Below are 12,526 nucleotides of genomic sequence, written 5' to 3'. Positions count from 1 at the left end.
ACCACAACAAACTTTAAAAAGCAGATGCTCAGACTAAAGATCAACACAACAGTTTTTTTTCTAGTGGATTAACCTTCATGAATTGTTCACCTGTTTATGATCTGATTTCCTTTACTGTCAAGCACTTTGTGACTTTTTGTCCGAGAAAGTTGTCATGTAAATAAATTTTACTGAAGAATAACAGTGCAAAATAAACATTTGAAATATTGATTCAACACAGAAACATACGATCATAGTCCATAAAGCTTTATTATATAAAAATGGCGGCCGCTGTTAGTGTCAGACCATGAGGAGGTCAGCAGGAGGAGGTCTAAGCGGGATCTGGCCTAGCGTGAAGCGTTTAGCGTTGAACTCCTTCAGTTCTTCAGGGGTTAGCTCGCTCTTAGCTGTGAACAGCCTGTGTCCAGATTGAGTATCTGCAGCTCCGCTGGCTGAACTGAAGCCGCTGCTCTGGGCTGGTGCAGAAGAACCGAAGCCAGAGCTGGAGCCGAAGCCGGAGCCAAAGCCTGAGCCCTGTCCTGCTGTAGCCGTCTTGAAACTGAAGCCAGATGCGGAGCCGAAGCCCCCGGAACTAGGTTTGCTTTCTGAATCTGCAGCTGCAAAAGAAAATGTGGACGCAGACGGGGCAGGATTGCCAAAACCTGATGTGGGCTGAGCAAACGCAGAGCTGCCAAAACCAGAGGCCTGCTGGGTATTTGAGGCTCCAAAGTCAGTTTTTGACGAGGCAAAGCTGAAAGTGCCACTGCTCTGTGGCCTGGATCCAAACCCTAAGATAAACAACATTATTAAATAAGTCATTCATTTCAAACTAATGTTAATACACAGATTTCACTTCTATATTTAAAATTACATTCAGTTACATATATAATTACACAAATAATGCAATAAACACTTAAAGGTGTCACAGAATGCATTGATACTGTATGTTAAATTGTTCTACATCTAAATATATGGTAAATGACTTAGGTAACTGCAAAACATTTGCATAAACAGTTTTACAGATCCATATCTAACCATTAGTAATGGGTGATTTTGACCATATTTGGAAGGGTCATGAATATTAATGAGCTCTACACTAATGCTCCCACAGCTCATGTCTGTTTCTCTCTTTCTCTCTCTCACACACACACACACACACACACACATCATGTATATGTGCAAAATAAATCAATACTACATATCAATCCTCATACTACTCAATTATACTAGTCAAAAACATTTCTAACGTTGAGTAGATGCCTTGTTAAAGGTGCCATATAACGAAAGCCTGTATATACTTAGGCATAACTGAATATAAAGAATCCATTACGTGGAAATGACACGTTATGAGCCTCAAACACCATTGTTTCCTTGTTCTCATGTATATCCTGTGAGTGTAAAACCTCAGTGAAAAACAGGCCAATCAGAACAAAGCAAAGGCTGTTACGTTACATATGGGATAATTAATATGCACGCCCCAGGCTATGTTCGATTGGTTCCTACAGAGATTAAAACAATGCAAATTTTTCCCCCTAATTTTTTTATCTAAGTATACTACGTTTGTGGGACTCTTATTTTGAAAACAAGCAGCAGCAAGAGCATATAGGTTTTCTGTGAAACAGGCAGCTATGCAACTATTTACAGCTCATCAGGGCGCAAAATGCAGGATATACGGATTATACATTTATTCAGCGCCACTCTAAAGAGGCGTACACTCAGCTCTACTGTGATTTCTCTGGAATGAAAGGACGCCAATAAACTTTATAACACTCACCTGTTTACGCAGAGGTTGATATTAATCAGGCATTGACACGAGCTGCGGAGCTCATTAATATTCATGACCCTTCCAAATATGGTCAAAACCATGCTTTTCATTTAAGGGGTCATTTCTGTTTATAAACGAGTATAAAAACCATTTCTGGGGAATTTCTACACATCCCACATACATATAATGTAGGTATCAGGGAACAATTAAACTTATTGAATCACTGCACACACTAATGCATATGTGAATAGAGACACACCTGCTCCTCCAAAGCCTGCTGGCGGTGATGATAGAGATGTGTTTCCAAAGCCTGACGATGCTGAGCCGAACCCGGGAGCTGGAGAGCCAAAGCCCGGCGCAGACGCTGCAGAACTGGAATTATTGAGCTCTGCAATCTGAGGACATCAATGTAGTGATTAAAACGTGCGCAGTTGAGTGTTAGATGAAGTCTTCTCATAATTAGCACATCTCCAGGGTTGCCAAGTCTGCAGTTTTCCCTAACAGGGTTTCTGTAGATTTCCCCAACTTAAATTTAAGACCTTTACAAACCTTAACTATTTTGAATAAAATTTCAGATTTATACAAGACTAAAGATTATTTCTAATGACCCGGCTGTAAAGATTTTTACTTACCACATAAAAAAATGCAAATGTAGTCATTTCTAAACTATTTATTAAAAATAATGTATATCACAAAATTATTCGCACAAATTTTACAAACTATAACAAACTAAATACAAATATAATACTATAATAAACACAGCAGTCTGTAAAGTTCAGTGTCCTCAGCAGGCAGCTATAAACACCACTTTTAACAAATGTTATTGTAAGGAAGATAATTAAATTATACTGGTAATAAATAAAAGTTAATAAATAAAGCATTAATTGGTGATTGGATGGGTGTTAAAGACTACTTTTAAAGGAGAAACCCTGTATAACGCATACAGCGATGTAGTGTATATATATATATTTATATTATGAATGGGCAGTAGCATATTTTGAGTTTTGATATTTTAGGGTTATTTTTGTTGTGAAAACCTGGCAACCCTGATCTCCATCTCACCACATTGATCTGTGTAGAGCTGTTCATGCTCCTCAGCTCCTGAACTCTGCTCCTCCACTGATTGGCCAGTTGCTGGACCGAGCTCACCTGAAAAACGCGCACACACACACACACACATTCTACATTTTGTGAAGAAAAAGCACATACTTTTGAGTGTGTAACAAGAGTATACAAGCTTTAAGATTACATCCTCATTAATTAATTAATTACGACACCTGTCAACCATCTCCACACATCATCATCCACATCTGTGTCATATTTAATTTCCCACAATATTGGAGATGGTTCTGCAGAGATATTTCCTCAGGTGTTTGCAGAATTATGCATTCAGATAAAAGTTCACAGTTGTTGCAAACGTAATATAACAGAAAACATGAATATTTCCCATTGGATATTAATTCAAAATCGAATCAGCCATCTTTACCGAAGCCTCACCACTCAACCATTCTGTTGCACGTCCGCCATATTTGTAGTTTTTGTTAACTTTTTTTTTTCTGTCCTTGTAGTTCTAATCTAAACGCATCTAAAAGGGCATTATTAAGGACAATATTAGCTGTTAGCATTTCAAAATTCTAGCTGATCTATTAAACCATCTGGGTAACTTTGGAAAACTCTTTTCGACATACTATGATTTGAGACTGACAAATTTGATGATTATAATAGTATGAAGCAGTGGACGCATGAGTGAATAAACAGTGAATAATGTCTCACATAAGACTGAGTGTCACCAGATGCACGGCTGGTGTAAAACTCCAGTCTCAGCTCCTCAGGACACAACTCAATAAACCCTGCAAAATATACAATGACATGTTTAAAACATGAGGAAAGAAAGAAAACAATACTTCTGTTCTGCAGATTAATCATCAAAACTATTTAAACATATTTATTATGTCTTTTTATTGCATGTGAAATGGGTATGGGTATTGGGTATGGGTATTTCCAAAATCATGCATTCCAATGACATTTCAATTTCTTTTACTGTGCAAAACTCATCTGCTATTTCCAAACACAGCTGATATTTAAAAGCCTGAAGCTTGTCAAGCACCTGAGATCTGTCCGTTCACAGCAGAATAGCAGGAGAACGGCCACTGGCCAGACGTCTGCCACACCTCCATGTCCTTCTGGATTGTGTCCCTGAAATAAAAGCAGAAAAACAATTCAAACTAAAGAATAAACCTCTGTTATAGTTATACATTTACTGTCAATATAAATACACGGCTTATAGGGCTTTACTGCTGTTATTCAATGCTTATTTTATATACATAGCAACAAGTTCACAAAATAAAACACACACAGAGATGAGACATCACACACACACAATACACATAGAGCTTTCATAAACACATACACACAGAAATTTCATGCACGTCTCTAATTTTTACTGTAGTGCGTTGGGTTCAAGTAGAGCATCACATTACAAATAAAATGCATTATTATTTTTATTATTATTATTACCACACACACACACACACACAAATCAAATCCAATAAAACCGTTTCTTTGGTCAGTGCAACAGTGCAGGTGTTTGCGGAGTATTCTGCAACAGCTTAGATGTGTGTGTGTGTGTGTGTGTGTGTGTGTGTGTGTGTGTGTGTGTGTGTTGTCTCCAAAGACTATAGAATACACAAGACATGTCACTTGTATGTTTTTGAATGAGGAAAAGTGTAACTGTCAATATGGTTGATAAAGCCCCGCCTACTAGTACAGGAGCCAATCATCGATCGCTATATGGTGAAAAAAGCCCGCCTGCTAGTACAGGAGCCAATCAATGATCGGTATAGACTGACAATACTCTGGGGGAGGGGCTTGGACCAGACGTGAGTTTCTACAGATTTTGTGTAATCTGGACGTTTAGAAATTAAACTAGAGAGTAGAGACCGTTGTTGTTTAATTTTATTGGCGATTCCTAATATTAAATTCAATCATAAGCTAGGTAAGCAATTTTGGCGAATTTCAGACAGATTGCCTGAGCATACTGGCAGAGAGGTGTTTCAAAGATGGCCGCCGAGTGAAATGACTTGTGAATTGGGACGCAGCATCTGTTTGATAACTGGAGTGTGTGTGGAGTGTTAGAGTGAGTTGTGCAGGCGTACAGGTGTGTGTGTGTGTGTGTGTGTGTGTGTGTGTGTGTGTGTGTGTGTGTGTGTGTGTGTGGAGTGTTAAAGTGAGTTGTGCAGGCGTACAGGTGTGTGTGTGTGTGTGTGGAGTGTTAAAGTGAATTGTGCAGACGTACAGGTGTGTGTGTGTGTCGTCGGCTCCAGCTCTGTGTGTTTCCAGCGCTGAGAATCTGTTCTGGTTGAAGCTGAACTCTGAGCTCTGGACGTCCCGCGCTGATCCTGCACCTCTGCCCCACTCATTACTGCCCCCTGCTGATGAGGAGCCGCCGCCGCCACCACCGCGCTGAGACGGGTTTATCCACACACGGTTGCCAAAACCTGAACACACACAGAGAGAGAGAGAGAGACATGAGAGATCACACACACAGCGACATAAGATAAACACACAGACATGAAACGAGACATGCAGAAAGACACATGACATCTCTCAAACACACACACAGACATGAGATGACACACACAAGCACACACACAATCATAGGATATCACACACATACACAGACATGAGACAAGACATCACACACTTACGTACACAGCGAAAGACATGAGACATTACACACAAATACACACACACAAACATCGAAACATCAAACACACAGATGCATGACAGACACACACACACACACACAGTAGATGCATGACACACAGACAGATACATCACATACACACACACATAGATAGATAGATAGATGCACCACACACACACACACACACAAATAGATACATCCCATACATACACAGATATATCACACACACCACATACATATACACAGATAAATACACAGAAACATGACATCTCTCTCTCTCACACACACACACACACACACACACACCACATACATATACACAGAAACATGACATCTCTCTCTCTCACACACACACCACATACATATACACAGAAACATGACATCTCTCTCTCTCTCTCTTTCTCACACACACACACACACCACATACATATACACAGAAACATGACATCTCTCTCTCTCTCTCTCTCTCTCTCTCTCTCACACACACACACATAGAGAGAGAAACAAGAGACCTCTCTCACACACACACACACAGATAGAGAGAGCGAAACAAGATCTCTCTCTCTCTCTCTCTCACACACACACACACACACACACACACGAGATCACAGACAAAATATCTTACACTTACTTACACACACACACATTACACTTACACACACACACACATTACACTTACACACACACGCAAAACGATGAGTTCTGGCTCTTGTGAAGGTCAATCTTTGCTATTATATCGTCTAATAATGAATATAAACATGTCTAAAAACACTCTTGTCATTTCATACGTGGGAAAATGCTTTGAACAACAGCATTTAATGATAAATTCGGAAGAAAAATCATCTTTAGTTCACAGAATATAACTAAAACATCCCTTAAAAACCGCAAATCCAGAATAACCCGAATTTTGACGCGGTTTCTAAATGTGTGTGTGTGTGTGTTCTGGTATATTTATACATTTTAAATACACCAGCAGTCCATATTCAGCACAGTTAATCTCATTTCTGCTCTCAGTAAGATAATGTTCAACACAAATGTAGTTCTGATGGTCAGACTGTGGTGTTTCTGCTGTTTATGTGTGATTGACCTCCTCTGTTGCTCGGCTGCTGGTTTCCTCTGTAATCTCCTCCTCTTCCGCCATTAGGATGTTCATTCCAGCAGTTGTCTCCATATCTGCAGCGACCTTGAAGAAAGAAATTACAAACCGGCATTATAAAGTTTATAAACGCAGCTCGTGTGCTGACGGTGGAGCGGAGTTCCTCAAACAACAGCGTGACGCAGGACGCACATTCGAACGTAAACAAATCATTTCATAATAAAAGTCTTTTGCGGCGATGATTAATCTGGAAGATCTGATTCAAACCGTAAACTCATTTATTAAAATCAATATTAAGATGCTGCTTTTAAAGACGCTTCATAAAATAACGTTTATTATAATTATTACTATAACTTATTTTTAAAAACGTTAAATTCTTCAACTGTATATTTAGATATATATTTTAAATTAGTTTTAATCAAGAGCAGATCTTACTTTTAAAGAGCTTTACAAACATGTAAAATGTGCAGAAGTAAAAGTTGCATACAGGAATAAATGCATAAAAGACTAGACAAAAACAATGCAATTGTAATAAAAACGAAGATATAATTAAAATAAAGTTAAATAATGTGATAAAAATATCTGAAATATGTATAGTTAACGCGAAAAGCATGTTATATAAAGAAAAGTATTGTTTTAGCCTGAAGTGATGCAAGAATAGATCAGATTTAATTTAATTTATTTATTTTATATGCAGTGTAATGAGACAATAAGCATTTTCTAAATGATAGAAAGTGGTTGTGAGAAACTTGAGAGCTTATTGGGAGCTCAAATAGTTATAATATTATTATTATTATGCTTTAAACAACAGATACATGACAGATACAGAGCAAACAATATAATATCAGGGTGATATAAGGCCAATAATAATAGTATTACAAAAATAAATTAAGAAACAAACCAACAACACAAAAAAACAAGTAAATAAATACATAAATTCTTTCAATTATAGACAAGCAGAACGTTCACATTAATAAAAAACTTGAAAATATTACGCACATGTAGTTTTATTGTCCTTTCTATTAGCACTATGTTGAAAAGTACAGAAGTATTGTTTTAATTCCTTAAGGAAACACAGTAAACCATTTTAACTATTTAAAGAAAAGTTAGTACCCTTATGTAAATTTTAAGAGCCCAAATAGCTACGCACAGAAGTGGACCAAAAGCGACGCAGGTGACATCATATAAGCAGACATCAGTTCAGCCGGAATCCACCAATCAGCATGCGAGACGGTGGCTCCGGAGCATGGAGTTACCTGATTGACACCCGAGGCCGCCCAATGAGCGGCGAGCTCACATCAGGCGGGGGCGGGACTTTGATCAGAGCCCCACACAGACGCGCAGGTATTAAAGTTATTGGTTGTTCATCAGCGGTCAGTGTAGCTCAGAGACACTCAGACACATCTCCATCTTCAGCTCAATAGATAAGTGTGATAAAGCGCGGAGATGACGATCCTGGAGGTGAGCAGTCAGCTGATAGAGAGCGCAGTCTTGCAGATGAGCCTGACTTCAGTTCTGCTGACCGCGTCTGTGTTCACACTGACTCTGGGATACATCAGCAAACTGCTCTTCACACAGCACAGCCCTGCACACACGGTAACTCACTAATAACACTGCAAATACTCCTGTTTATCATGCATACTATAGTAAAGTGTATCATTAGTATCTACATCTGTTAATGAATGAGCCGGCATGCTGTATTATAGTGATCAACTGTAAAAATACTGTAGCATACTTCAGTTTTACTGTAGTAAACTATGGTGTATTGAAGTGTAATATACCATATCTATCTATCTATCTATCTATCTATCTATCTATCTATCTATCTATCTATCTATCTATCTATCTATCTATCTATCTATCTATCGTACTGTAGTATTAACTATAGTGAACTGTAATATAAGCTGTTGTAGTATACTTTAATTTTTACTACAGTAAACTGTGTTGTATTGTAGTGTAATAGACCCTCTATAGTTGTTGAAAACTAAAGTATTGGGTCATTATATCATGTTACCGTAAGTACTTTACCATTGTTTTTCAAAACACAATAGATATGTTTACTATATTATATTATGAGCATTATTATCTATCCATCCATCCATCCATCCATCCATATATATATATAATATTCATCCATTTTAGAGCTGCACAATATATAATGTCAGCATCAATATCGCAGTGTTGAGTGTTTTATACTGTATAAATGAATATATATATATTATAGTATCTGCAAATCTTTGTTAATGAATGCTCCAGCATACTGTAGTATTAGTAAACTGATGCACTGTAATAAATACTGTAGTATAGTTTAGTTTTACTGTGGTGTATTATTGTAGTGTAATATACACTATACAATTGGGTCATTTCATTTGTTTATTTAACTATTATGTTACCACAACAGATTAATTCAAGGACTTTACTATACTATGGCTCTAAAAGTTTAGTAATGCCAACAGACTTACATTATGAGCATTATTATGTCTAATGCCTACACACCTACTGTATATAATATCTGTTTATCTGTATGGTCCAGTCAGTTAGTCCAATGACGGTGTCTACTGGTGGACGAATGTTCACTGCATGTTCAGTCTTTCCAGTGCACAATGTTGATTTACTTTAGACTTAACTCATATCTGACTCCTATTTTAGTATGAGGTGGTTTAGAATAGTGGTTCTCAAAGTGGGGGTCGGGACCCCCCGAAGGGTCACAGGACAATAAGGGGGGGGGGGGGGGGGGGGGGGGGGGGGGGGGGGGTGATTTTCAAAAATCTATTTATTTTTATTAAACCATAAGAATGACTATATTTTATCCATAACCTACTGAAAAGAAAAATAGTAGTTTATAGTTATTATATTCTACTGTATATAGTTACTATAGTAGCTTATAGTTACTAGTTCTATTGGATTGCGACCCCTGGTGTAATTACATTATATAAAGACACAGCAATAGCGTCAGATGCAGCAGACTGATTTTATAACACCAGGTTAAACTTTCTGGCACATTTACAGCACTGACATGCATAACAAAATGTAACGAAGAATAGACTTGGGTCTATTGGTGTGTGTGTGTGCCATTGCATGCAAGGTTTCTGTATTTATAACCACCTCAGAAGATATTGGGGGTCGCGAGTCACTGGCATTGTTATTTTGGGGGTCTGAAAAGTTTGGGAACCCCTGGTTTAGAACATTAATATATTGATCCTCATTTTATCTGACTCCATTTATAAAACATCGCTACGATTATTTTGTTTCTACTTAATATTACTTCAGATTATGATTGAATATTCTCTTCGAGTCATTATTGTATGTTATTCTCGTTCATTCGGATTCCTATAAAATCCTGAGTCTTCTACCGGCCGAGTATAAAATCTCTTAAACACAAGCATGTCAGTCGTGGTCACTAAACAGAGGCGATTAACCGCTATCCTAAAAAGGCAGAACCAGTACTTACTCAGATTAGGATATTTGTTGTGTGGTCCGTATAGATCTGCTATCTACTACATCAAAGCAAAACTATTTAATCATACCATAATCATTACTATAAAATCAAGCAGACCAATCTTACTTCAACTATTAATAACTTTGAGTAATCACTATACGATTAATAAGTTTAGAGATGAAGGTCTATCCCCTTAGATAGCCTTTATGAATTAATGCCAATGTGTTAGTCGGAGCTCTAAGAACATCATATAGCGTGCCACGCTGCTCCATCTACCGTGTTTTAGTCTGTTACTAACCTGTACAGGGGCGTGTGGTGCTATGGACTTAACGTAATCTACTAGAGATAATAACACGAACTCTGTTTGAATACTTCAGAACATAATATATTAGTCAGGTAAATGTGTATTATGCCAATTCATTCAGTCAATTCAGAAACAATCAATACGAGACATCAAATGATCACAGATAAATCCAAGATCAATGATGTAGACCTGACTTCAAAATATACAGTGTCAAACATGAAGTTCCACGCTATGGGCTGATCTGGTTACAGAATCGCCCCGAACATCTTGAAACTTTAGCTTAAGTAGTCAATCCAAGAATCTCCTCGAGGAAAGGGCTGTGTCCAATAACAAAAGGCATTTGCATTTAGTGGAAGAGTTTCTGCTTGTAGGAAAGGCACACCCTTCGCAGTGGTTCAACAGATAGCTGAAGTTATACATCTAGTGTTTAGATAATGTCTATTTCTGAGGGAATGAGACCATCGTACCAGTCGACATTTCAAATGATCTCAAACATGATAGATAAAGTCACCTGGATTAATGTAGAACATTCAGACTTTGATATGACCATTCGGTGTGAGTAGAGTGAAAAGGGGCTGAGTGACCAAGGGGGGTTTTGGGAGATGTTTCAAATGTAAATGGAGGACAGGAGGGGAGCTAGTTTTCCTGCATTCCCACCTGGTGGGTTGTGGAGCCGATTGTCTCTGTGTTTTCAGCTCATGTTTGATCTGTCAAAGACATCAAAGTATTTGTGGCATCTCAAGTCTTACATATCTATGCATCTATCCATGTGTCTCTAGCACAGTAATGAAATGAGCACTATTAGTTTAATATGACTATTCAGCATTCACAAGTTCATTTTGACTGACATGACATAAGCAGATGATAATGTTATAAACAGCAGAGAGTTGTATGAAAGCAGGTGATGCATGTCCAGAAGCATTCGCAATTTGTTAGAGGGAATGAGAAACTGCTACTGTGATGTGCACACATGACTTACTGTTTAGAGCAATGCATGAACTGTTGTGTAAATGTGAATAGTGCTGTGTGAAATGCACCACTGAGCCACTCAGAACAACTGTAACTCTAGTCTCCATCCTCTTCTCCTCAGAAGTATCCTCCTCATATCCCGTCCAGTTTGCCGTTTTTGGGTCAGGCTGTGGCGTTCGGCAGAAGCCCCATTGAGTTTCTGGAGAAGGCATATGAGCAGGTGAGTGTGTTCAGGTGGACATTCAGGTGTGTTCAAGTGTTTAGTATACATGAGTTCAATATGAGGTCAGGTGTTCAGTCTATAGGTGTTCAGTGTACAGTAGTTCAGGTGTTCAGTCTATAGGTGTTCAGTGTACAGTAGTTCAGGTGTTCGGTCTATAGGTGTTCAGTGTACAGTAGTTCAGGTGTTCGGTCTATAGGTGTTCAGTGTACAGTAGTTCAGGTGTTCGGTCTATAGGTGTTCAGTGTACAGTAGTTCAGGTGTTCAGTCTATAGGTGTTCAGTGTACAGTAGTTCAGGTGTTCAGTCTATAGGTGTTCAGTGTTCAAGCATGTTCAGGTGTTCGGTCTATAGGTGTTTAGTGTACAGTAGTTCAGGTGTTCGGTCTATAGGTGTTCAGTGTACAGTAGTTCAGGTGTTCAGTCTATAGGTGTTCAGTGTACAGTAGTTCAGGTGTTCAGTCTATAGATGTTCAGTGTACAGTAGTTCAGGTGTTCAGTCTATAGGTGTTCAGTGTACAGTAGTTCAGGTGTTCAGTCTATAGGTGTTCAGTGTTCAAGCATGTTCAGGTGTTCGGTCTATAGGTGTTCAGTGTACAGTAGTTCAGGTGTTCAGTCTATAGGTGTTCAGTGTACAGTAGTTCAGGTGTTCAGTCTATAGATGTTCAGTGTACAGTAGTTCATGTGTTCAGTCTATAGGTGTTCAGTGTACAAGCATGTTCAGGTGTTCGGTGTACAGTAGTTCAGGTGTTCAGTCTATAGGTGTTCAGTGTACAGTAGTTCAGGTGTTCAGTCTATAGGTGTTCAGTGTTCAAGCATGTTCAGGTGTTCAGTCTATAGGTGTTCAGTGTACAGTAGTTCAGGTGTTCAGTCTATAGGTGTTTAGTGTACAGTAGTTCAGGTGTTCAGTCTATAGGTGTTCAGTGTACAGTAGTTCAGGTGTTCAGTCTATAGGTGTTCAGTGTACAGTAGTTCAGGTGTTCAGTCTATAGGTGTTCAGTGTACAGTAGTTCAGGTGTTCAGTCTATAGGTGTTCAGTGTTCAAGCATG

The 12,526-nt window shown here is 38.5% G+C and overlaps 2 protein-coding genes across 4 annotated transcripts in view; one reads left to right on the top strand and one right to left on the bottom strand.

The window, feature by feature from the left end:
* Positions 1–229: 229 nt before the first annotated feature.
* Positions 230–6,743, bottom strand: nup42 (nucleoporin 42). Of its 2 annotated transcripts, XM_056480134.1 has the most exons (7): positions 6,538–6,743; positions 5,040–5,241; positions 3,852–3,940; positions 3,518–3,594; positions 2,807–2,893; positions 2,004–2,139; positions 230–767 (listed from the first exon to the last, which is right to left on the bottom strand). In XM_056480134.1, exons 1-7 carry the CDS (start codon positions 6,659–6,661, stop codon positions 280–282), a joined length of 1,203 nt encoding a protein of 400 aa, XP_056336109.1. In that variant the 5' UTR covers positions 6,662–6,743; the 3' UTR covers positions 230–279. The 2 variants fall into 2 exon arrangements, with proteins under 2 accessions (XP_056336109.1, XP_056336110.1); XM_056480135.1 differs by lacking the exons at positions 5,040–5,241; positions 6,538–6,743 and adding an exon at positions 4,900–4,910.
* Positions 6,744–7,905: 1,162 nt separating this feature from the next.
* LOC130246591 (lanosterol 14-alpha demethylase) overlaps positions 7,906–12,526 on the top strand; it is a 17,134-nt gene continuing 12,513 nt past the window's right edge. The window contains exons 1-2 of one of the 2 annotated variants that reach the window (XM_056479628.1): positions 7,906–8,142; positions 11,383–11,478. In XM_056479628.1, the coding sequence (XP_056335603.1) occupies positions 7,993–8,142; positions 11,383–11,478 (246 nt within the window). In that variant the 5' untranslated portion in view covers positions 7,906–7,992. Of the gene's footprint in view, positions 8,143–11,379; positions 11,479–12,526 lie in introns of both variants that reach the window. The other variant, XM_056479627.1, reaches the window with a different exon arrangement.

Source organism: Danio aesculapii, chromosome 19 (genome assembly GCF_903798145.1).
Source record: "Danio aesculapii chromosome 19, fDanAes4.1, whole genome shotgun sequence".
NCBI classification, from domain to species: Eukaryota; Metazoa; Chordata; class Actinopteri; order Cypriniformes; family Danionidae; genus Danio; species Danio aesculapii.
Note: the sequence above shows the minus strand (reverse complement) of the source record. Positions and strands in the feature narration are given on the sequence as shown.